The sequence below is a fragment of the Thamnophis elegans genome, chromosome 3 (assembly GCF_009769535.1).
Source record: "Thamnophis elegans isolate rThaEle1 chromosome 3, rThaEle1.pri, whole genome shotgun sequence".
Classification (NCBI taxonomy): Eukaryota; Metazoa; Chordata; class Lepidosauria; order Squamata; family Colubridae; genus Thamnophis; species Thamnophis elegans.
In genome coordinates this window covers 52,453,966-52,479,590 of record NC_045543.1, presented here as the reverse complement: position 1 = coordinate 52,479,590, position 25,625 = coordinate 52,453,966, and the positions used below count along the sequence as shown (strand labels likewise).

General features: G+C 39.3%; 1 protein-coding gene across 1 annotated transcript in view; it reads left to right on the top strand.

Moving 5' to 3' along the window:
* Positions 1–25,625, top strand: part of LOC116506592 (PH and SEC7 domain-containing protein 3-like) — a 213,896-nt gene that overhangs the window by 23,580 nt on the left and 164,691 nt on the right. Inside the window, exons 3-4 of the mRNA XM_032214413.1 lie at positions 5,549–6,572; positions 14,369–14,713. Coding sequence (XP_032070304.1) covers positions 5,549–6,572; positions 14,369–14,713 — 1,369 coding nt within the window. The remainder of the gene's footprint in view (positions 1–5,548; positions 6,573–14,368; positions 14,714–25,625) is intronic.

The following is a 25,625-nucleotide window of genomic DNA, read 5'->3' as shown; positions in this document are numbered from 1 at the left end:
CATTCCACATTTTTCAATTGCTTCTACATTCCTGATTGCGTCCAACTAGCTAAAATTTGCAAGTTATGACAAACTCCAAGCCTGCACAATTATACATTTCAACTTCTTAATTTCTAGCAGCTTCACCAGTGTAGAAGTTTATGCAAAACAAAGAACAAAACAAAGCAAAAAAAAAAAAAGAAGTTCATAACACCTTTGTTTTGGCAAGCCACCATTTCACCACAGAAATGAATAACATATATTCAAAGTAGAAATAATAAAATGACCTCCTGTAATGAGAAGTTGACACTTGGCATATGTGGAAAAGATGCTATAATGGGTAGCACTAGGCCAGTCTGACTCTGAAGCTGCCATACAGATAATCCTCAATTTGCAACCACAATTTGAGGCTGGAATTTCTGTCACAAGTTAGTTTGTAAGTTAAATCAGTTGTAAGCTGATTTTACAACAATTTTTACAGTGATCATTAGGTGACTCACGCAATTGTTAAGCAAATTATGTGATTTGTTGAATGAATTGACCTTCCCCAATGAGTGTTTTTTGCTGGAAATTGACAAGAAAGGTTGCAAATTGGATCATACAGTTGCAGGACATAAAAACCAGCTGTAAATGCGAGCTGGTTGTTAAGTGCCCAAATTGCAATCTCATGACTATGAGAGTGGTACAATGGTTGTAAGCGGAAATAAGTCACATTTTTGAGGCCATCATAACTCTGAATGATGATTATTAAAATGTTTATCAGTCAAGGGTCACCTGTACTGATTTCTAATCTCATTGCCATTCCTTACCCACCCTATTCCATTCCTGTCTGGATGCCTTGCACTTCTTCCCTTTAGGAAAGACACAGTGGTGGGTTCCGGATCCCATTGCAACCGGTATGGTGCAACGGGGCTGGGTGTCCACCACATGCATGCACGCAGCATGCGCACAGCGCGTGCATACGTACTTACCATCCGCGACGCTCCAGCTCCTTGGCAGAGCATCGCACAGGTGCCGTACGCTCCATGCGTGTGCTCATAAGCCCTGATTGGCTCAAATACAGGTAAGGAAGGTGGATGGGCGGGTGGGCCCTCCAGAGCATCGTATAGAACCATTTATTTTCCCCCACCCCAAGAGTCCCAGCATAAATGGGTGTTATAGTGATCACCAAGTGGTGGTCTGTGAGAAAATTTTGGTGGTCCGCAGAAAAATTATTTGCATTTTTTATATTGCACTAAATCAGGGGTCCTCAAACTACGGCCCCTGGGACGGATACATGCAATGAAAATTTGTGTTGCTGTAGAGAGTCTCCCCCTTCGGGGTCTTTTTGTGTGGGTCAGGGGTGGGGGAGAAATTCCAACTTGTGTTCTGCTTTCAGCTGAGGTGCTTCTGCTGAGCCTCCTTCTTGGTCAGATCCAATTTGAACTGAGCCAGCTGTTTTGCCAACTCTTTCTCATGGTGGCTGCTTAGCTCCAACAACTGCTTCCTATTGGGGCCCGAAGGAGCCCGGGCGAGGAGGGAGGAGTGGCTGGGAGGGGCAAGTAGAGACTGACAAGGCACCCCTTGATGTGAGTGACATTGAGTTGGCCATGCCTACTCAACCACATGACCACCTAGCCACGCCCAGCCATCCTGTCATTAGGCAGATCATATTAGTAGTCTGCCGGATTTAAAATTATGAATTTAGTGGTCCCTGAGGTCCGAAAGGTTGGTGACCCCTGTTATTTGGGATTTCCTCCCATCCCAAATACTGCAGGAGGATAGGCCTGTTTAACCATAAAAAAGATAAGTTTCCTACTCTGGATTTAGTGGGAGCCCTTTTGCTGGCCTTTAACAATGACTTCCTATAGGATTTCCTCAAGGAAAAGATGGGATGGGAGGCCTGATTTTGAAGTGACCAGGTAGCAATGCTTGTCTGCATTTTGAAATCACACATTCTTGCTCTTTGGCATTCAGCCATTCTCTGTATTTTGCTGCTCCCTGCAGCTTGATTGTAGTTTTGGCTTAAGCATAGCCACAAAAGGTGTTTTAAAACAGCAGGCTGGCGTCTTCAGCACATGTTTTTCCATGTGGACTATTCTTTAAAGAACCACCCTCTCCCCAACCTAGCAGGTGAATGCAGATGGGATGGAGTGGATTTATGCATGAAGACAAAGAAAAGTAACAAGGATGGAAAAATGGACTGATCTGTTCACTTGTATGGATGACCTGCAGTGGTTGGAAAGGGATGCATGTGGGAATCTGCCAAGCACGGCTGCTCTTTTTTCCGATTGCTTTGGCTTTTCACCTGCTTCAGATTCCGGTTGGATAAAATCAATTACAAAATATGTCCTTTGATGTAAAATGGATTCTAATTGTTTTCTTCTTGAGAGGTTTTATTTAAAAAAAGGCAAAGACACAACGTAATTAGTAATCATAACGTTCCTGTTAACAGCAGCATAATGGAAATGAGAAATAATAGATTTTGTCAGCCCTGCAAATAGTGTAAATGAATGCACCCATGAACCTTCAGCTGTTGTTAGAGGAGAATCATTTTAGTTTATAGTAACCCAAAAAATCAAGAGGACATTTTTTCCAACTAATAAATCATGCTAAAACAAATACTGTACTTTTCCATTAGCTGCAGCTTGCTTTTTATGAAGGAAACTGCAGCTCACCAAAGAGCTTATGCTTTTAATAAAATGTTAGTTGAAAAGGAGCTACTAGATTTCTTTTCTATTTTTTAGGCTGTCCAAGGCAAATGGGGAAGATTACTGACTAAAGAATAAGAGGTGTGGGAAACAAATCTAGACAAAAAGGAACAAAAAATAAACTCCAAAAGTCCCTGCTCTAAAATTTGATTGTATTGTTATCTCACCAAAGAATAATTCTCTGAATTCAACTATACTTTAGTCTTTTGGGTTTTGCAATTTTATATTTTGGTTTTTCTTCTTTTATGATTTGGAAGGGAACTTAATTATTCTCTGATGAGACCTGTCTCTACCAGTAGTAGCATCTTCGCTGATGTGCATGAAGAAGCAGCCATTGATGTACTTTTTCCCCTAAACTTTGTTCTGCTTGGCAAAGGTGCTGTCTTTATTACAAGCACAATTTGGTATAGTCATTAAGGTGCTGTCCTAGAAACTAGGAGACTATGAGTTCTAGTCCTACCTTAGGCATGAAAGTTGGCTAGGTGACTTTGGGTCAGTCACTCTCTTTCAGCCTTGTGTTTGCTGCCTTGAGTTACATACAAAGTAATAAAAGAGGTGTAAAAATCTAATAAATAAATAAAATAGAAAGAAAGCATTACATCTTTTCTCTCAGTATTCAGGTGGCTCCCAATAAAGAATGATAATCTCTGACAATTAAAGAAGAATTGAAATATAAGTTATTTCTAATATAATAGCTGATGGAGCTCTAGGAATGGTAAGATATGTGTAGGCCTGTGTTGGCTAACCTTTTCAGCAATGAGTGCTGAAACAGGAGTGTGTGTATGTGTGGGAGCGCCGGAAACTGGAAGAGAAGGTCCCCGGTGCCTCCGGTTTCTGGCATGCACAGGAACTTCGAACACCTGGTCTTCTGGTTTTGCACCTGCATGCACATGCAAAGACCAGTTGCCCGGCGCGTATGTGTGCCCTGGAAACTGGAAGCTCAGCTTCTCAGTGCCCGCATCCGTGCCAGAGATCTGCTCTTCCAGTTTCCGGCACTCCCGAATGCACAAAGACCATCTGGCCAGTGCACATATGCACTCTGGAACCTGGAAGAGGAATGGGCAACAGCTGGGGTGCCCAGAGAGATAACTCTGCGTGCCACATCCAGCACACGTACCATAAGTTCACCATCATGGGTCTAGGGTATACATGGTGAATGAATAAGTATTGATTCTTAATAATGTTATGAGAAACATTTGGATGTAGTAGTTAAGGTACTATGCTAAAGATCCAGGCACTATGAGTCTTGCCTTAGGCACAAAACAAGCTGGGCGACCTCATTCTCTTAGCCCTAGAAAGGAAGCAATGGCAAACCACTTCTAAAAAAACTTTTCCAAGAAACTGCAGGATAATTTTCACCAGTCCCAGAAACAAAGTAGAACAAAGCTGCCTACAGTCTAAGTCACACTAGGGACAATTTTGTCCTGAACTATTTTCTTCATAAAACCTTAAGCATACATAGAAGCACATAAAATCATACGTTGTAAATGAGCATTTGCAGTTTAAATACAATGATTGTGTACTGATAGAAATGAATGGATAATACGGTTGGCTTTGATCAATATCAAAGTGATTACATGGATATGATCAAATACCTTTCATAAATTAGGTAATGTATTGGCAACCTGAGGGCTGTGTGCAGCTTCCAGCATTCCATTTGCGACCCCAAGAATCCCAAAATAGGCACTTCAAAAATGCAGTGGTGAGTGTGGGTTAATTTTCAGTCATATTCAGTGATCAAAACTCTAAAACAGTGGTAGTCAACCAGGTCCCTACTGCCCACTAGAGGGCGTTCCAGCTTTCATGGTGGGAGTTAGGGATTGCTGTAACTCTGCTTTATAAATTTTATAAAGTAAAGTTATTTCCCTACTTTATAAATCACCATTACTGTGGAACCGGAGGGGGGGGGGTGTCAGAAAATTTTACTACTAACAGAGATACAAAAGTGGGCGGTAGGTATAAAAAGGTTGACTACCCCTGCTCTAAAATAAGGATAGGCGTGAAAATGAAGACCTTGGTGATGGAGAAAAGCAACCTAGCCCACTCTTTTTTTTTTTTAAGTTTATTTATATGCCGCCCTTTTCCCTGGGGGGACTCAGGGCGGCTTACAAATTAAAAAGGGGGGGGGAGACAAACTTTTAACATATAAGACAAATACATAATTAAAACACAACATTCATACTATTCTTACTCTTAACTTCTCTCAAAACCCCAGAATCGTAAAAGAACACTTTTCTTTAGAAATAACATTTCCATGTTTTCGGAAGACTTAGACTGAACTGCTGAGTTGTTGAAATATTAACCTTCAGTCTCCGACTTGTAAAGATTTCCTGCCTCTGCCTTAGGATAAAGGCATTCAATAATTATAGTGTGATGACACTCAGCATGTTCCATTGGCTTCTTCATACATGCAGCTTATAAATTGCTTTCCAGTTATGAAATTACCCATTTCTGCTGTGAAATTCTCTATCATAGTACTGACTGTGTGAGCTTTATAGGGCAAAGGATCTTTTTTCTTGCCATCAAGTGGGTAATTTATGAAATTAGTTAATGAATTAGAGTTTCCTTCAAAAGAGTCTTCATCATTTTGGTCTACTGAGAATCTTCTGTTAAGAGTCCCAAAGCTCCCTATGAGCAGGATTTAACATTAAATGAATATATTTCAATATGTGCTTTAGCTACCTTGACTTGGAAAGTTTTTTATCCAAAATACAGCATGCCTTAAAGGCAAGCCTGGAAAGAAAGATTAAATTAAAAATGACATAATGCCAAAGAGGCCAAAACACATCACTGTTTCCATTTAGGAAAAGAGTAGGCACAATATTGCTAATGGAATTAAGTGGTTGCCTTTTTCTTTTGCTCTCTATTTATTTTTGCAGGTAGCCATGGAGGTAGCGCTCTTCTCCCACAAAACATCAATGAATTCCCGGAATACGGGTCTGTAGAAGCCCAGACGCTGGAGAAATCATCTGAGATTCATGGGGAAGATATAAGTGCTTTGGATGGACATCTGAGTGATCAGATGCTCTGCGAACCTTATGAAAATGGCAGTTCTGGTAATGGAATGGAAACAGCTTCTGAAACATTGCAAAGCCTGTCCAAAGAAAAAGAACACACTCAGCTTCTTGACAAACAGAGTGAGATTTCTGAAGATTTAGAATCAGAAAAGGCCAAGGATGAAGACAGTAAAGTTCCTGGTTCAGAGATGCAGATGGAAAGCGAGAGAAGGTCTGGGACAGCAGTTGAAGAGGCAGCTAGGGAAAAAATTCTTGCAGGCCAGGAAAAGCCTTCAGAAATGCCTCTTCCATCTGATTTAATGGCAGAGAGGAAATTGTACTGGATCACGGAGGAAGACTCTATGATCTTAGCCATGGAAGTTCAGCCTGCGACCTTTCCAACTTCTGGTGGTGGAACTAAGGAAGCCCAGAAAATATGTGAAAGGAGTAGTTACACACCTTTGGCTGGTCCGAAGGATGAAAACCTGGGCATTGATGGTGGTGTCGGAGATGCCTGGGCAGAATTTGAACGGGAGTTTGCCATGGGTGATGAAGAAAAAGCAGAACCGCTCCCCGAGAGGAGGATATCAAAAGAGACAGCAACAAACAAACATGTGGAATTTCAAGGGGTGGAAATTCTTTGGATACAAAAAGCCGAGGAACAGAAAGAAAAGGGACACTCTGAAATAGAGAGTGGAGAAAGGAGAACTTTCTCCAACTTGTCAAACCATCACACATCATACATTCCTCCAACAGGATTAATTGGCTTGCCTGATCGCCCTTGGAATGTATCCTGGAAAAACCTCAAATCACTGACAACCTCGACAAGAGGTGAAGAAGGTGAAGCCTCTGGAACTAAAAAAAAGGATTGGGCTCAGGAAGGACAGCCTGGGCCAGACAAGAACAGGTAACAACATTTACTAGTATTAATGTTTAATGCAAGGGGAAGTAGAGAACATATTGATAACATTGATTTCTTTAATCATTTAGGAATTTGCTGATATGTGGTCCCATCATTGTTCTGAGATGGAGAGGACATGACATTTCAAATTTGGTAGTGCTGCTCCACACAAACTACGCAAAGTGGAGCAAAGTACTATTTATAGCAACTGTACATAAACAACAGTAATCAGAAAATCACATCATACAAAGCTTTTTCACAACTGTAGACCAGTGGTAGTCAACCTGGTCCCTACCGCCCACTAGTGGGCGTTCCAGCTTTCATGGTGGGCGGTAGGGGTTTTGTCCGATGCTGAAGCACTTTCCTTTTTTTAAATTTAATTGACTTTTTTAAAAAAATTCATAGCATTATTTAAAAATTTCCATTAGGTTTTCATAAAATCACCATTACTGTGGAACTGGTGGGCGGTTAGAAAATTTTATTACTAACAGAGATACAAAAGTGGGCGGTAGATATAAAAAGGTTGACTACCCCTGCTATAGACAGATAAGAAACCTAGTTTACCCTGGTTGGAAACCGGAGATATAGTTGTGTAAAACAAATGCAATGGCTGAGCCTCTGGCAGTGGAGGGCATTGCACAATTTCTCTGGGGTCCTTGAAAGTAACTTTCAAGTGAAGAACCTTCCATAAAGTCACATGCTGTAGGAGAATTTACTATTGAACCTTAGTTAACTAGATTCTTGTGTATAGGCCTGAGCAATAAATCTTCCTAACTGCAACTGAACCTACGGTGCTGATTCCTTGCTCCTGACAATAATCTAGTCAACAAACGGTCAGTATTAAATTGGCATCAGATAAGGGTCAGCAAAATTTTAAAAAAGGTTGGACTTAAATTGTTCGTGGGAATGTAACGACGCTAAGCTGATGACTCGCTTAACTCCTCCTCCTGTTCTTCTTCACATGCATGGGGATGGGATGCATGGAGGAGGGGATATATTTTGCAATATGAAGGTCCTGCAAGTTTGAAGACCTTTCCATGAGTGAGAGAACTAGTATAGGGACCAGCTGAATCAGGATAAATGCACTGAGAAAGATGGGAAATTTCCAGAAACTTCTATAAGCCTTTTTTTTTAAAAAAAAAGATAGAAGCAGTTAAAGTATTTTACTGGTCTATTCCCAGTAGAGTTCTTAAAAGGATTGGGGAGTTGGCAGTTGCTCATCATAGCAGCCCCTTAAACCAACCATTAGAGAATCAATATTAGTAGCTGTTTTGACTAGGAGGATGAATATGTAACACATCACCTTCATATTTAACCATCGCAGTAATTTTCAAATTATTTTGTGAAATTGCCTCACCGATTCTTCCAAATCTTGTTTTTTTTAAAAAAAACCATGTTTGTACCATATGCTGATGTGTTAAGTGTTAATATGCTTTGTGCATTTAAAAACAAGTACTACTTCTCCTCAATTTACAACAGTTCATTTTGTGACCATTCTGAAAAAAAGGGACTTATGACCATTTTTCACTTATGACCATTGTAGCATCCCTCGGTCACATGATCAAAGATCAGATGGTTGACAAGTGATTCATATTTATGATGGTTGCAGTGTCCTGAGATCATGTGATCAATTTTTGCGACCTTCTGACAATCTGGGGACTCCAGATTGACTTAATAACCATGTTACTAACTTTACAAATGCAATCATTCACTTAACTATTGTGGCAAGAAAACTGTAACATGAGACAAACACGCAAATGTTTCACTTAGCAACATCAATTTTGAGTTCAATTGTGGTCGTAACTCAAGGACTATTTGTACTGTAATTTGCATGTTCTGAACAGTGGTTTGGCTTTGTTTTGTTTTTTTAAAATAATTTTATCAAAACAAAAGAATAGAATAAATTGCTACACAAGAGAAAAAAGGAGGAAAGAAGACAGAGTGGTCGAAGTATAAAATATAAATAAATGAAGGATTTGCATTTATCATAAAGTTTAAATTAGTTAAATGTGTAGAACTAGGTTCATTATATCACTTTAACTAAAAAATCTCTGTAAAACTCTAAATATTAATGTTAACATTGATATAACCATTATTTGTTAATTTTTCCAAAAAATACTGTAAATATATATAATCATGTAGAAAAAAAAGAGAGGAAAAGAAAAAAAATAAAATAATTTTAACAAAGAGAAAGTTCAGTAGAAACAATAGAAAGCTGTTTCAAATTCTCTCCCAATGTATCCAACTACCAATTGGGTCATCATATTGAAATTGCTTTTAATAACTGTTTTTATGTCAATTATTTCCCCCTCAAAAACCATACTCTATGAGTTTATCTTGTGGACTGACATCTAGAGCCATTCTTGCTTAAATGTAGACAAACTTCTGTTTTGTGCTTTTGCTTTGAAAATCCTTGGATTCTTCTATCGCAGCAACAGTAAAGCTTGAATGTACAGCAACAAATTTTGATCCCATGCCAGCCACAGGACTCTGTTTGAAATGCTAAATGCAACTGCCTTTGCTCCTTTTCAATTATTTTGGCTGTTCTGGCAGTTTGGCACAGGCCAACATGTTCAATCGTGGGATTACTGTCAGCAGAATGGGAAATTGAGAAGTCAAAGAGGAAACTAGAATGATCATCCGTGAATATATGTGCAAGGGAAGAGGTTTTTCCGCATGGCTTTTGAGACAACTCCGAGAATCTATGTGCTGAAGCATCTCTATATTAGAAGCATTTTAGTTTAACTTTGGCCAATTTAGTGCTCTTTCAGTATATCGGACAACCAATATAACTGGCAGTATTGGCTGGGGATCTTAAATAATCTTAACAGATCAGGCAAAATCCCAGTTGAGACAAGTCTTGATTTGGATGCTAGCTTGGTTTTCATTTAAAAACCACCACCTTCACTTAACAACTGCCACAAAAAGTCATAAAATCAGGATTGTAACATGATAATCTGTTTAATGACATGGTTTAACAACCGTAATCCTGAGCTCAATTATGCTGTAAACCAAAGACTGCGTGTAACTACTACAAATCCACAATATTCTGCATCATCTCAGCCACTTTGTGACACATTAGGAATGTTGGAAGGATATTATGGGCTTTCTCCTAAAATGATTGCTGGGTGGAAAGGCTGGTCCATTCACAAAAGGGCTGCCATGGGAAGCACTGACTTCCCAGAATATTACTTACAACCTGTTTTTTGTCTCTTTCACACAGGATGCTCTCTGCTCTTCATACTTTATGTTTGGTTTAAGTGTACTTCCAAACCCTGAGCTGTAGCTGTGCATCACTTTTATTTCTTAAGAATATTTCATGTTTGGTACTTAATAAAGTTTTATAAATGAATATGATGCTGAAAGCATCATGCCAACCTGACAGCATGCCATTTTACGATTTTTGAAAAAAAAAAGAATTTTTTAAGTCATATAAAAAGATAACTGGATAGATAACTTAGTTGGTGCCAAGAGAGGCATTTATGGTCACTTAGAATAAGACTTTGTCTCCATTTGCCTTTAATTTCAGAATTAGATAATCTATAGTCCCAATAGATTTTTCCTCCTACAACTCCCACAATTCTTTTCTTTGTCTATGCTTATGGTACCCAGATTTGATGGAAATTGCTTTAGAGAGCTGAATAATATTAAGCTGCCTGTAGAAACACAAAAACCATTATTCCGGAACTAAGAAGATAAATCTCCATTATATCCTTAGTCCATGTGCCTATTAAGGGGTTCCCTTAATGAAGTGTTCCCACTTTTTACTCAGCTCAAGCTCTCTTCTTTCCTAAGATAAACTGTTTTGCTGTTCTAACAAGCAGATGGGGTCATTATACTATGAATGATTTATTAGTATGTTCTTTAATCACAGTTTGCATAAATAGGTTTTAATTTACATGGTAAGTAAACATTTAATGATATAAACAAAATGTAGAAATGAGTAATGTGATAAATTTAATTGTAAACACAACGGCAGGAGTCTTGACTGTAACGTACCTTAGTTAAATTGTTCTAATAACTAGCTTTCTGGATGCCATAGCAACTGCTTTATCAGTATTAAGTGGGCTCTGCTATGACTAAGCATGGGTTGGCTTTTCTTTACAAAATGAGGGATGTGGATTATACTGCTTACCATCATAGAATATCTCATGAGAATAATTTTTATTTGATCTAATAATTAAATGGATGAAAGGATTTTCCAAGTCACTTACCCCAATAACAATTTATAGTTGGTGTAAGGATAATAATTTGATACACATATAAAACAGAGCAGTGATTTACTTAACATAACTGTCAGCAACAGGAAATTGGGAGCCAGAGTTAGATTAAAAATGAATATGTTTATTTCATGCTGCCTCTAAACCAGGGGTAGTCAACCTTTTTATGCCTACCACCCACTTTTGTATCTTTGGTAGTAGTAAAATTTTCTAACCGCCCATCGGTTCCACAGTAATGGTGATTTATAAAGTAGGGAAGTAACTTTACTTTATAAAATTTATAAAGCAGAGTTACAGCAAACCCCTACCGCCAACCATGAAAGCTAGAATGCCCACTAGTGGGCAGTAGGGACCAGGTTGACTACCACTGCTCTAAACAAAAACCGAAACTATTAGCGGTCAAGGCAAATTGCCATAGATAAGAGAATTCAACAGAATTCAGGGAAGAAGACTTTGTAACCAATCGGCACACTATGTGTAATTGAAGAGGCTTTTATGTTATATGTGTTGTGTGTTTGTGTTTGTCTGAAAATAAAAATTGTATTAAAAAAAGAATTCAGGGAAGAATGAACAGATCTGGGTGGGTGTGAAGAGTCTCTAAACTGATGATGCACTTGACTTGGCTCAACCTGGTCATCTACAATAACTGAGCCATAGTTAGCTGTTTTGATAAGTGGTAAATCATGAACCAAAGCCTATTCAATTATGGCTTAGTATGACTTCTGAGTTCATACATATTATGTCAGGGTATTTTTTTAAATAAACCATAAGAAGTCAAGCTAAACCTGTTAGTTTTAGCTTCATGTATGAATCAGACCAATGATTAAGGAAATCATAGAGGAAAAATATAAGGTATCTCCAGTGGTCTTAGTTGTGATGCAATTTAATATTGGCACTTGTGATGCTTTTATTTTGAACATCTAAGATCCTCTTGAATACCATTAGTTAACTAGTTTTGAATCATATTTAAAAGGAAACCCTATTTTCTATTAAGTACTATAAATAACTGAACAGTCGAAGGCCAATTTAAGATTTAGGCCAATCACCAGAGTAGAGGAATGAAAGAATGAGGGCACATCCTTGTGTCTTTTTTCAAAGTCCTCTCTTGATTTTTTAAAAGAACAATTAAGAATTTGAAAGTGTTATGTCACGTGCAGAGCAGTGGTGGGTTCTGGATCCTGTTGTAACTGATACGGTGCAACGGGGCCCGGCATCCACCACATGAATGCGCGCAGTGCCTCCTGTACTGCTTCTTCGATGCTCCAGCTGCTTGGTGGAGTGTCGTGCAGGCGCCGTACGCACCATGCAGGTGCGCAGAAGCGTTGAAGACCTCAAATACAGGTAAGGAAGGCGGGCGGGCCCTCCAGAACACCGTACCAGAGCGGTGTCTGGTGTTCCCGGCAGGCACTGGTGCAGGGGCTTAATGCTTTTAGAGATTTTTAAGATTGAGGCAGATTGCACCTTGGGGAAGACACATGGAAGGATTAAAAGATATTAACTTTACATTTCCACACTCTCTTATTCCTTGGCTTGGTTGCTGATGGGGCTAATTTGGAAAGGACAAAATAGTTTGGTTAGCCAAGATTTAGGTCTTCCACAAACAGAATAGGTGTTCTTCTCTGTGATGTCCATTGCGCATTGTCAAGATCAATCAATTCAGAAACAGAGCAGATCTTGTCTTAGTTTTTTAATGCTCCAATTCCTGTTTTTTTAAAATTAGTTTATAAAATAAAATACAAAAATACAAAAGAAAGTAGTAGGAAAATAAGGGAGGGAGAAAGGAAAGGAAAAATGTAGGGAAAGGGGGAAAAGAAAGAAAAGGTGATGATTTCCGACTCCACTTTGGTAGAGTAAAATAAGATAATAGCATCAAACCTCAGCTTTTTACTTTTTACATAATAGTCAGAGGTGGTATTCAGCAGGTTTTGACCAGTTCTGGAGAGCTGGTAGTGGAAATTTTGAGTAGTTCGGAGAACCTGTAAATGCCACCTCTGGCTGGCCCCGCCCCCATCTGTTCTCTGCCTCCCAAGTCCCAGGTGATCAGAGGAAATGGGGATTTTGCACTAACCTTCCCCTGGAATGGGGAGGGAAAGGAGATTTTACAGTATCCTTCCCCTGCCATGCCCACTAAGCCATGCCACACCCACCAAGCTACTCCCACAGAACCAGTAGTAATTTTCTTTTAAATTCCACCACTGATAATAATGGAAGTATCCTTCCATTTTTGTGCATAAAGTAATCCTGCTGCTATCAACATATACAGGTAGCCCTCGACTTATGACCACAATTGAACCCAAAATTTTTGTTTGTTAAGTGAGTTTTCTCCCATTTTATGACATTTCCTGTCCAGGTTGTTAAGTGAATCATTGCAGTTGATAAGTTAGTAACCTAGTTGTTAAGTGAATCTGCTTTCCCCTTTGACTTTGCTTGTCAGAAGTTTGCAAAAGGGGATCACATGACCCTGGGATATTGCAACGGTCATAAGTATGAACCAGTTGGCAAGAATCTGAATTTTGATCACATGATCATGGGGATGCTGCAAAAGTAACTGTGAAGATTGTCATAGGTCACTTTTTTTCAGTGCCGCTGTAACTTTGAAAGGTCACTAAATGAACTGTTGTAACTTGAGCACTATCTGTATAACATCAAAGTTCCCATCCCCGCCCCAAGTCTTTTTCCATTAAACTCAAAAAGAAAAGTTTTGGGTTTCATCATCATATTCAGTTTGAGAATCTTCTGTATTAAGATGAACCCTACTCCAATATTTCTTTGCTTTGTTACATGTCCACCATAAATGATAAAAGGTCCTGGAATAGTCCCAGTCTATTCAGAAGCAGAACAGATCCTGTGTCAGTTTCTAAATACTCCAATCTTGTTTCAATCCTACCAAAGGTATGGCGTTGTGACAGAGTGTTGTGGAGCAAACCAGCAAGTATTGAAATCTTGCAGATATGCATACGTGTATATATAACATTAATAATGATAATGGAAAAACTATTCAGCGCAGAAACACCATTATGCTTTCTTGAGGTTTTTTGAGCTTAAAACCTTGAGAATGCATTAATTGTAGAATATAAGAAAAAGAAGGAAAGAAGACTCTAACATTTATCTTCCAGGCTTCCAAGTACATATTCTCTCTCTAGTTCTAATCTTTCCTGTTGTAGCTTTTTTGAAAAAATAATTGCCTGAGCTGTTGGAAGAGAGGATTTAATAGTTCCAGAATCTCTGAAAAGTAATCTAAAATAGAGACACACAATGCGCCTTTTTCCCCCTAGTTGAACACAATGAGCTGATGTTTCTTAGCACACATCATCCCATCGCAGGGACTTTTGTTTCTACTCCATTCTGGGTTTGAATGTGGGGGGATGGAAAGTCACAGGGAGAAAGACAAAAGTGTCTGTTTTTCATCAAGACAATTGTAAACAGACGTTAAACACTGGTACATAACGATCAAAAGGAATGGCTGTTTGTATGTGTCTGCATGAAACCACCGTTATGAGAAAATGTGAACATGCTCACATGTATGCTTACAAAGTAAACTAAATCACTTTTTTTAAAAAAAAAAACAATTTTGATTCCTAGGTTAATGGAGGAGGAAGAAGGGTTCAGTGGGAGAATGGAAGATGTCCTTGGGCAACTCTCTGAAATCTCAACAGATGTGTACAGCTCCCAGTTTGAAAGCATTCTGGACAATACATCTTTATATTACAGTGCCGAGTCACTAGAAACATTATATTCTGAGCCTGAGAGCTACTTCAGCTTTGAAATGCCACTCACTCCAATGATCCAGCAACGTATCAAAGAAGATGCTCAGTTTTTAGAAAGGACTCCCGGAGGGGTGATGAGAAAGGACTCTTGCAATGGAGTTGCCAATGGACTCGGAGACGTTAAAGAGTCAGACCTTGCTGCAGCTTGTCCTTCGAAAAGGTAACAAGAGACGTTTGTCTTCACAATATTTGTGGCTTTGGTTGCATCTTGCTGATGATAATGTGTTGAATATCTCCCTCCCTCCCTGTTTCAATGAATCTTTTTTTAGGGTTGCAACTTTTTAAAACATCAAGAGAATGTTTGCTACGGGGTCCGCCAGTTTTTGATTTTGCTGATTTTGTTCCCATTTGTGACCTTCTGTTTGCAGTGTGAAATAGTGTTTACAAACCCTGTACAGAGTGCTTTGTCCAAGGCCAAATATGACACTTCAACGTGAGTGCTGTTCTTTTGTATGTTACTTTTTCTATAAAAAAAAAAGAATGGTAGTGGGGTGAAATGGAAGGGATTGACCTTGATGTGCCTGGATAATACTAATTTCACAAATTTGCCGTGACTTATCTTGAGTAATTCTTGGAGTTTGTAGTAGTTATTAGTTTCCTGCTGTGAAATAGTATTGTGCTTTTACAATAATTTCCCTGGTGTATCTTGGTTTTGTTTGAGGAATTGGCATGCTATTTAGTGAGGATATGCAGCTAAAATGGTATGGTCCTGTCATACTTGGTACCTAAATAGTGTACCTAAACTAGGAAGAGAATAACACTATATTGCCAGTAAATATATTTAGATCAACCTTTGTAGCATCAACATAACAACGATAAAGAAACTGAAAGTTTGGATCACATGGCATACCAGAAGTGTGTATTTTAAGTTCAAAATGTGCTGCCTCTGCTCTCTAAGCTCACAGCAATTTCCCATGCTACAACATGCGATTATGCCAGCATGTGGGCAGCAGTAGATTGGAAATGTATAGTATCATTGGGTTGGAGGCAGTAGTGGGATTTAGCCAGTGCGCACCTATTCGGGAGAACCGGTTGTTAACTTTCTAAGCAGTTCGGAGAACCAGTTGTTGGAAGAAATCCTATTTTGTTTTTTGTCCCACTTTACAAGGCTAATCCTGTAAGGAAGGCAGGAAGGAAACATTCTGGTGTTGTTTCTAGGCTAATCTTTATTGCCCTGCTTACAGAAACTGCCTCTCCGGTTAACCCTTATTACATTGCAACAGCTAAAGCGAAGCGCCCATCAACGTGAGTAACATTGAGTTGGCCACACCCACCCAGTCACATGACCACCGAGCCCCACCTACCCAGCTGGTCATTAGGGCAGAGAACCGGTTGTTAAATTATTTGAATCCCACCACTGGTTGGAGGGCATTATGAAGACCATCTAGTCCAACCTCCTGCCCAGTTCAGGTATCCTGATAACCATCCTGAACAAATGGTTGTGCGGGGTTTTGTTTTGCTTTTTTGCTTTTTGTTTGAAAACTTCCAGTGATGGAGCTCTTGTAATTTCAGGAAAGGGGCTATTCAGCTTTTTAATAGATCTTGTGGGAAATTCTTCCTTATTTCAAGTTTGAATTTATTAAGCTTTGATTAATTGGTTCTTGTCCAGAGAATATATTCCTCCCTCCACTGAAATATCCCTTCACGTATTAGAAGACTGCTATCATGTCTCCCTTCGGACTTCTTTTCTTCAGGCTGAATATAACCAAGTTCCTTTGATTTCTTTTTGTACGTTTTAGCCTCCAAGCATCTTATCGTCCTTAATACTCTTCTCTGCACTTTTTCCAATTTCTCAGTGTCCTTCTTGTATTGTGGTGATGTCGACCTTGTGAGGTAATCCCAACAGGAAGCATTCCCAGATGAACTAGTACTACTATATTGTAAGGTTACATTAACAGTATCTTACAGGTACGAAAGTACATCCCTCCCCCTGCCTTTACTGCCCAAGCAACTAGGGAGAGTCCCTTGTCAGACCTTTGCCATGTCCACATTCCTTCTATGGCTAAGTTGCCTCTTATCTGACTGCTTCCTTGGCTGAGTCCCTTCCTTGTTTCCCAAGGTCATTCTCGCATCCCGTTAAGAATTTATCAATAAACAAAATGTGAAGTTTGATCAGTGCAGCATAGAGCAGTACTATCACTTCCCATGATTTTGACATTATAGGTGATCCTCGGTTTACAACAGTTCATTTAGTGATCACTCGAAGTTATAACAATACTGGAAAAAATGACTTATGGCTGTTTTTCCTGCTTACAATCCTTGCAGCTTTCCCATGGTCACATGATCAAAATTCAGACACTTGGCAACTGGTTTCTATGTATGATGGTTGCAGTGTCCCGGGGTCATGTGATCAGCTTTTGTGACCTCCTTACAAGGAAAGTCAAGGGGGAACACAGAATCGCTTAACAACCATATTACTACCTTAACAGCTGCAGTGATTCACTTAACAACTATGGCAAGAAAGGTCATCAAATGGGGCACAATTCACTTAACAACTATCTCATTTAGCAACAGAAATTTTGAGCTCAATTGTAGTTGTAAGTCAACAACTACTTGTATTGATGAAGCTTAAACTGCATTAGCTTTCTTGGCAGCTGTGGCACATTGCTACCTCATCTTAATCCTGTGATCTATCAATACTTCCAGATCCTTCTATCTATTGTTAAGCCAAGTATCACCTGGGACCCATTCCAGTCTCTTCCCACCCCCGCATATTTTTTCCATGAAGCCTTTTGTTTGAACATCTACAGAAAACAGAATTTGAATGTGTGCAATTTCGTTCCTTGCTTTGTCCTTTTCCATCTCTTTTAATGCTATCTTTTACATTAACATTTTAAAAAAGAAACCAGGCTTCCATTTCTGGTACATATTTTATAATGGCAAAATGCAAATCATTTCCAATATAAACATCTTGGCAAGTATTCATAAATAATGTGTCAGCTATGGGTGCCTCCCAGTAAATTACTGGTACTGTATATGAAACAAGACACAGACTTGGGATTTTCTCTTTCAGACTGACTTTAAGTCTGAAGAGGAGATATTGCTGTGGTAAGAGACAACCTTCCTAAAAACCTATTCATTATATGAATAAACCTTAATCTTAGTTAAGGAAATCCCCAAATCTGCCTTGAATTATAAAGTTTGGAACTTTTAGAATATGTTGCCTTTTATAATCTGTTTTTGCTTCATTTTTTTCATTTCTTTCAACATTTATCATTGCTGTTAGAATGCCTTTTCAGCCATGTTTAGCTCTCAAACCGATGTTGTCTGTGCCCAGAAATTAAGCAAAGTTGGGCCTGATCGGTAATTGAATGGGAGATCATGATGAATGTCAAGATTGTAGGCTGAGCTGGGAAAAACATCTAGAAGAAGGCAGTGGTAGATCACTTAGGTGCTGTTGGAAGAAAAGAGTATGTTGATATAAATGTTGATGCCTGGTAGAAATTGAATTTAACTCAAATGAGATTTAATATGAGGAGGTTACAAAAGATGGTAGTTACCTAGTTGATTGTCAAAAACTAAGCAGTATTTCATGTAATTATGGCTGGATGAGAGAATTTAAGAAATCTCAGGGTTGTAAACTAGTCTGGTAATTTGAAAAAAAAAACCCATCTTTCGGAATGAAGTATTGTAGTGGCAATCTTCTTTGGTATTTTTGCAAGAAAATACTGATGTGCCGTTGAAGTAATCAGCCAATTTCAAGTCAAAGGAGACTAAATATTGCTAAGATGAAGCTTGTACCCCTTCAGTCTCTCTGCAATATACTTCAAAATACGAGGCTTTTAAGAACGAGTTATTATTTAGGTCCTAAATAAAATATGAGCAGGAATCCAAAGTGTTTAACTCAAGCATGTTAAGTGTCAGCAATGGACTATTTCTGTAGTGCATTTCATGACAGATGGAAAGCCATGGCTGAACTAATCTCTAAGGAAAATGGCAAACAGATTTGGTTATAAACTGGAGCATAAAGCTAAATATATCTCCTGCTTTTCTCATTTAATGTGAATGTGCTTTTCAGCTTGGCTGTGGTAAATATTTGGTAATGTGCTTTCGCTGAGATTTTGTTTTTAAAGTACACATAAACATATCTGCTATTACAGCTTTTGTTTTGTTTTGGAAAGGTTTAGGATTTTGTGGTCTTTGGTTTTAGGAATAAACATCCATAGCAATTATTATTTTTTTGTTAAAAGGCTGCCGTTAAGATAAGGCAGATTAGGGGTGGAAGAGGGATTTGAAAGATTCCTAATGTGAAATTATTTCATTCAGCGGGTAGGACCCCTAATGTTGAGCTCTGGATTTCAAGAGGATAAGGAGCTGTGAATAGGTCCATAAACAATAGTATACCTCTAAAGAGATGCTTTATGTTTTCTTGTGAACAGCAAAACCTTTGTCTATGACTACGTGTTATAATTGCCTCAGGCAAGAAATCTTTAAAATATTACCTGCAGACTGGAACATGTTTACAAAGGACATAAAGATTGCCACAAAATAAAAATTGAGGAACATTTAAAAAAAACTTTCCTTTGAATCAAATAGCAGAGGCTGAATTAAATTTGGCTAGTATAGCCATTTCTTCCCATAGTTTTCTTTCTCTGGACATGTATAATACAACTGCCTTGCAGTGCTAAATTCAGAAACTTTTCAAACAGCCTCTCATACAGCTGATCCCGCTTACAGATTGGAAAATAAAAGAGAAAAAAAGTTGGATTGTGTAACTATAGATTCCTTGGTCTAGCCTGCTTTGAGTCCCAGAAATGCTACCATGACAGCAAAATGTAAAATCTGGAAATGCATTATTTTGGAAATGCATTAAGCAGCCAACAGAGGTCCCCTACGAGCTGTGAGTTCACTGTATAATTCAGAGTAGAATCACTTGTGGTTTCCTGTTCGGGGAACAAAAAATTTCCAAGTAATGATGCTAATTCTTAGCAATCCTATTTAGATGCGCAGAAAGGCAGAGGAAGGGTCTTGGAAATGCTAGCAATTCTTGGGCTTATTTCACTGATAGAAAATAGACAGCAAGTAGGGGACACAGCTTTCTTTGCTCTACCATGTCAGTGCTCCGGACCGAGCAAAAATCACAGAGTTTCAATACTAAGTAGGAATTACTGGACTTCTAAGTCAGCACAACCACACCCTCAGTTCTGCTTTTGGTTTGACACACAAAGATCCTAGTAACTAAATGTATTTTTTTTTAAAAAAAAAATATTGGCCTGTGGCTGAGCAACTGGGATAGGATCAGTGAAGCCATCTCAAGCCTGTATTCTGAGTGGAACAAGCCGGTAGTCACATTGGCTGAGATTGAAAACTTTGCCCAGGATGGCTGAAGATTGAGAAATGGCCGTGGGAGGGAGAGAAATGCTCAGAGACATGGAGGCGTAAGTGCAAATATTGGAAGAAAATAGTGAAGTATATGGTGGAGTGAAACACGATCCTGAGGGGGTGGAGAAGTTGGGAGGCTGAAGACAAGGAATTAGTGCAGTTGGGCAAGGACTCCTGGCTTAAAAGTCTTCCTGCCAGACTGGATTTTACCTTCTTTTATGAATGTGGATGATGGAAGTTGTAATTCAACATGTTTTATGTGTGTTGAGTTGGAAATGGCTACCTAATGCTGATGGGGGTGGGGGTGGTTCTGAATAAATGTAGCCTGCCTCCTTGCCTGCCTGCTGGCCTTCCTCCCTCCCATCCCATCCCATCTGACCCATTCCCATTCCACCCCACCCCACCCAATCCCAGCTATGAAATGGCTGGAAAAAGCTGAGCTGGAGATGAGGTGATAAAAAGAAGTAGAACAGAGTAGACAGTGATCTTGTGAGCAGAAACCTAAGGAAGCAATGGCTGATGGAGACATAAAGGCAGACACATTGAAAATGGTGGAGAATGGCCGTGCAGCTTAGAAACAAAGATGCACATTTCTGGTTAGAAGGGGAGGCGAGGGAAGGAAGTTAGATGCAAATAAGTTTCCTGAGACTAGATCATTCACCGCCCTCCGTGTCTTCCTCCCCAGTGATACTCTCCAGAGGAGGACTTCCTGAATTCCTAGCCAGAATGCTAGTGGCATTTCTCTGTAGCAGAATGGATAGGAAGTCCCAAGATTGCACACCCAACGTTGCCTCCCACATATTTTAATCTGTCAAGTGATTAAAATGCTCTGCTATATTGAAGCTTCAGTATGGACTTCAACTTCTAATGCCACTGAAGTCATCTCATAACTGTAAAAAAGAGAAGTAACAAGGAGTCAGCATAAGGGCTGAACGTCACAATTAGGATTGAATGGTCTTTTTTTTCAGCCGAAGTTGTAACACATATGCTGTTTTCCAAGTGATGACTCCAGATGAGTAAATTCACATTCATTGACATTCTGTCCACATTAGGAGGTGTGATACAACACATTTAAAATGCTAAAGCTGGACTAGAATATACACTCACTGACAAAATATTCATTGGTACCTAGGCAGGTCTGCCTAGAAATAAAGTGGTTTGTTTGTTGCAGCTGTTTTGGATTAATAGCATCCTGTCCTTATATGGCCTGCAACAAGAGACATATTGTATTTATTTATAATATTCATCTTTGGTGAAGCCTAACCCATTTATATTCAAGGATAAATAGGAGGCAATTTTGTCTTCCTATTATTCTAAGATAGGGTGAAAATGATTAGGTAGAAAGTGATAAGGTGCATGAGGACCATTATTATTAAGGGACTGTACCAATCTCCTATTTCATCAAGAATATATTTAGCTCTGACTTTTTTCTTACTCATCCCATTCTGTCTGTCCCCAGTCAGAAAGAGTAATGTTCTTAGGGGGTAGATCAGTGATGGCAAATCTTTTTTGACACGCGTGCCATAAGGGGGGGGAGCCCAGGGGGGTTGTCCATGGATGTGCCACATCCATAATGCAATGCATGACCCCCCCCCCCCCAGTGGCATGCGTGCATGAGAGGCGCTCCCCCCATTTTTTGCATGTTTTTTTGCCCTCCCCAGGCTCTAAAGGCTTTATAGGAGCCTGGGGAGGGCAAAAACAGCCTCCCCTGCCCCCTGGAGGCCTTGCGGAGGCTTCAGGGAAGCATCCTGAAGGTCCCTGAAGCTTCCGGAAGACTAAAAATGACCCTACCGGTTTGCTTGTAGGGTTGTTTTTAGTCCTCTGGAGTCTTCAGGGAAGCTTCTTGAAGGTCCCTGAAGCCTCCGGAGGACTTAAACTGACCCTACGAGCAAACCAGAAGTCCATTCCCGAACTTCCGGTTTGCCCATAGGACTGGTTTTTTGAGCACTGGAGGTTTCAGGGAAGTTTGTGAGGCCTCCGTACGACCTCCGGGAGGGGGGGCTTTAAAAAAAAATGGCTGAAAAATGAAAAATGGCTTTAAAAAAGGCTGAACTCAGCTGGAACGAGCTGGCCAGCTGACAGGGCAATGCCTCACGTGCCCTGACAAATGGATCCGTGTGCCACCTGTGGCATGCATGCCATAGGTTCGCCATCCCGGGGGTAGATGATGTAGACCAATAATATATGGAAACCATAAGTGATTCACTCTTGTGTTAGAAATACTTGCTCACGAGAATAGGTGGACTTGTGAATGTGAGAGGATTTCAAGATTCATTTAGCCAAGATGGGAGCTCCAGAAGTAAACATAAGGAATGTTGAGATGTCTATTGATTCAGTGGTTGTAGCTCCAAGGGATTTTAGCTGAAGACTACTCGGTATCCAATTCTATGTTCTATAGAGGAACAATGTTCACGCCCTTTTGAGCCAAGAACTGTTTGTTATCTTGACTGGTGTGCTTGAGTCTACAGTCGCTCAAAGTAGATGAGGCTAGCACCAAAGCTAGAATTAATTTAAATTACCTTATTCTCCATGAATTTTTCTCTTCTGTCATGAAAAGTTGATCATGGAGGAGCTTTGAGGAATCTTACTCATTTCTTGGAGAATGGTAAAATCCTTGCTCCCAGTGGTGGGTTTTTTTCAAACCTATTCTGGGTGTGGCTTGACGGTCAAGTGACTAAGCCAACTTGTAAAATGTAGTGAAACAACGCTCTTGCTTAGCAACCAAAATTTTGGACTCAATTGTGATCATAAGTTCTCTTTCTTTTTCTTTCCTTCCTTCCTTCCTTCCTTCCTTCCTTCCTTCCTTCCTTCCTTCCTTCCTTCCTTCCTTCTTTCTTCTGACTCCCTCTCCAACTTTCTTTCATTCTCTTTCCTTCTTTCTCTTTCTATCTTTGTCTCTCTTTTCTCTCTCTTTCCCTCCCTCCCTCCCTTCCATTCCTTCTCTCTTACTCTTTCTCTTTCTTTCTCTCTCTCTCTTCCGCCCCCTCTCTCTCACACACACATACTTTCCAGTTGGCTAAAATTTCTGTTTGACTTATTATTATTATTATTATTATTATTATTATTATTATTATTAAATTGTATCACAGCGGCCAGTTGTTTCGCCGGATTTGGCATTGGTTACTAGTCGGGCCCCACCCAGGGGCCTAGGACATCGTAACGTATTTTCGTAATATGCGTGCAGATCCAAGCAGTGCGGCTTTTTGCATTTGACTGATGGTGATTTTGTCAATTTTTAACTGTTTTAAATGTAATTCCAGTGCTTTTGGAATAGCACCCAGTGTGCCAATTACCACTGGAATTACCACTGCTGGTTTGTGCCATAGTCGTTGAATTTCAATTTTTAAGTCCTGGTATTTTGTGATTTTTTCATGTTCCTTCTCAGCGACCCTGCTATCATCTGGTATTGCGATGTCTATGATTATGACCTTATTTTTCTCAACCAGTGTGATGTCTGGTGTATTATGCACCAGTATTTTGTCGGTTTGTATACAGAAATCCCACAAGATCTTGACCATCTGATTTTCGGTGACTTTTTCAGGCTGATGTTCCCACCAGTTTGTTGCTGTTTTGATATTATAATTTTTGCACAAATTCCAATGGATCATTTGTGCTACTGAATTATGCCTAAGGTGACCAGATTTTCAGATTGGAAAAGAGGGACGCCCTTGACTGGGGGGGGGGGGGGGGGGGCTTGATTAAAAAAATTTTTTTTTGTCAAAAGGTCACCCCAGGACACTGAAACCAGCATAAATACGAATCTGTTGCCAAACAAAATTTTGATCACGGGACCATGAGGATGCTGCAACGGTCGCTAAGTGTGAAAAATGGTCGCAACGGTCGCTAAGTGTGAAAAATGGTCATCAGTCACTTTTTTCAATGCCATTGTATCTTCCTGATTATTAAAAGTGCAAATTCACTCAGTGTCAATCATGACTCCTGAGTCCATTTCAAAGTATTGTGCATAGAAATTTTAAAAATGGCTTGTTTCAATTTATTTTGGATAGAATCTTTTTTTAAATAGTTTAAGACAATTTAAAAAAAGAATCAACACAGAATAACACTATTTTTAAAAATCATATGCACAATAAATAAAATATTATTTTAAAATACATTAAAAAAATAAAAGAAAAAACCCAGCTCACTTACCAGCAGGCAGGCAGAGTCAGCAGATCTTCGTAGGGATGGATGGAAGCACACAGGGAGCCTATATATACGCAACTGCAGTAACAATGACAATGATGAAGGATTGGATTGAGTTAAAGAATAAAAGAATTCTGATCTTAGAAGGCCATGACCTGCAGGCAGGCTGGCATAATTTCTTATGGAATGAATGACAAACATAAAACGCACAAATACTTTCAAAATCATTTAATTAGAACTTTACTGCAACAATGGCTCAAAATCAAAAAAATCCACTATGTGAAAACCCCAAATTGGCTATCACCAACAGAAAGAACGACACACCCAAATTTTACAGATTGGAACAAAATTCTAAGATACAGAGATCTAATTGACAGACAGGGAAATTTAAAAACAATTGAAGAATTGGCAGATCAGAATATGAAAGGTGACTGGCTAACCTACCTCCAAATTAAAACTAAATACAATAAAGACACTAAAATATATGGTATTGAAACAGAACCACACAAATTGAATAAAATTATTCAAAGTCTGGACAGAAAGATGATAGGGAAAATATACAAATTCCTCTTGAAGTATCAAATGGAAGAGGAAATTGGAAACTGTAAAAGAACCAATGATAAAATGGGCACAGAACTTTGGCTATAACATTGAACTAGACAAATGGGAAAAATTTTGGGGAATAAATTTAAGAATGACACTATCAATCCCATACAAGGAAAACCTTGTTCTTTCAATCCTTCCAATATTTTTTTCCTTCATTCCCTTGTCTGTTTCAATATTAAGTACATTTCTTCCTTTCTTCCTATAATTTTTTCCATTTTCTTCCTTATATTCTTTTCCATTTCAACATTGTCTTCCTTTTTTCCTTCCTTCCTTCCTATACGTCTTTCCATTTTCTTCCTTATATTATCTTTTCTGTTTCAACAGTCTTTGTTTCTTCCTTCCTTCCTTCCTTCCTATACTTCTTCTTTCATTCATTATATTTTCTTTTCCATTTCAATATTAAGTGTAATTCTTTGTTCCTCCTTCCTTCTTTCAATCCTTCCAATACTTTTTCCTTCATTCTCTTTTCCTTCAATATTAAGTGCAATTCCTTCCTTCCTTCCTTCCTTCCTTCCTTCCTTCCTTCCTTCCTAAGTTATTTCCATTTTCTTCCTTATATAATATTTTCTGTTTCAACATAAACTGCCTTCCTTCCTTCCCTCCCTCCCATCCCTTTCTTTATGTTTTCTTCATGCTTTCTTTTCTTTTTCCTCTGCTCTTTTTAAATCCCCCCCTTCTTCTCCTCCTCTACATTTAGGTTGGATTAGTTTGTTTATTAGTTAAGTCAAACGTTTTAATAAAAGTTTCATCTTTTAAGATTCGTCCAACACATCCAATTGTAACCTTAACAGAATCCCATTGATCCACAGACAGCAGCGGGGAGCCCCAGAAGCCAGAGGACGTTCTCTGCTGGCGGAGCCGCTCCCCCGACATCTCTTCCTTCCGCGGCGAATCCCATGGATTCACGAACGGACTCCACGGAAGGAAGAGAGATCGGGACAGCAGCGGGGAGGCCCAGAAGCGAGGGGACGTTCTCTGCTGGCGGCGCCGCTCCCCCGACA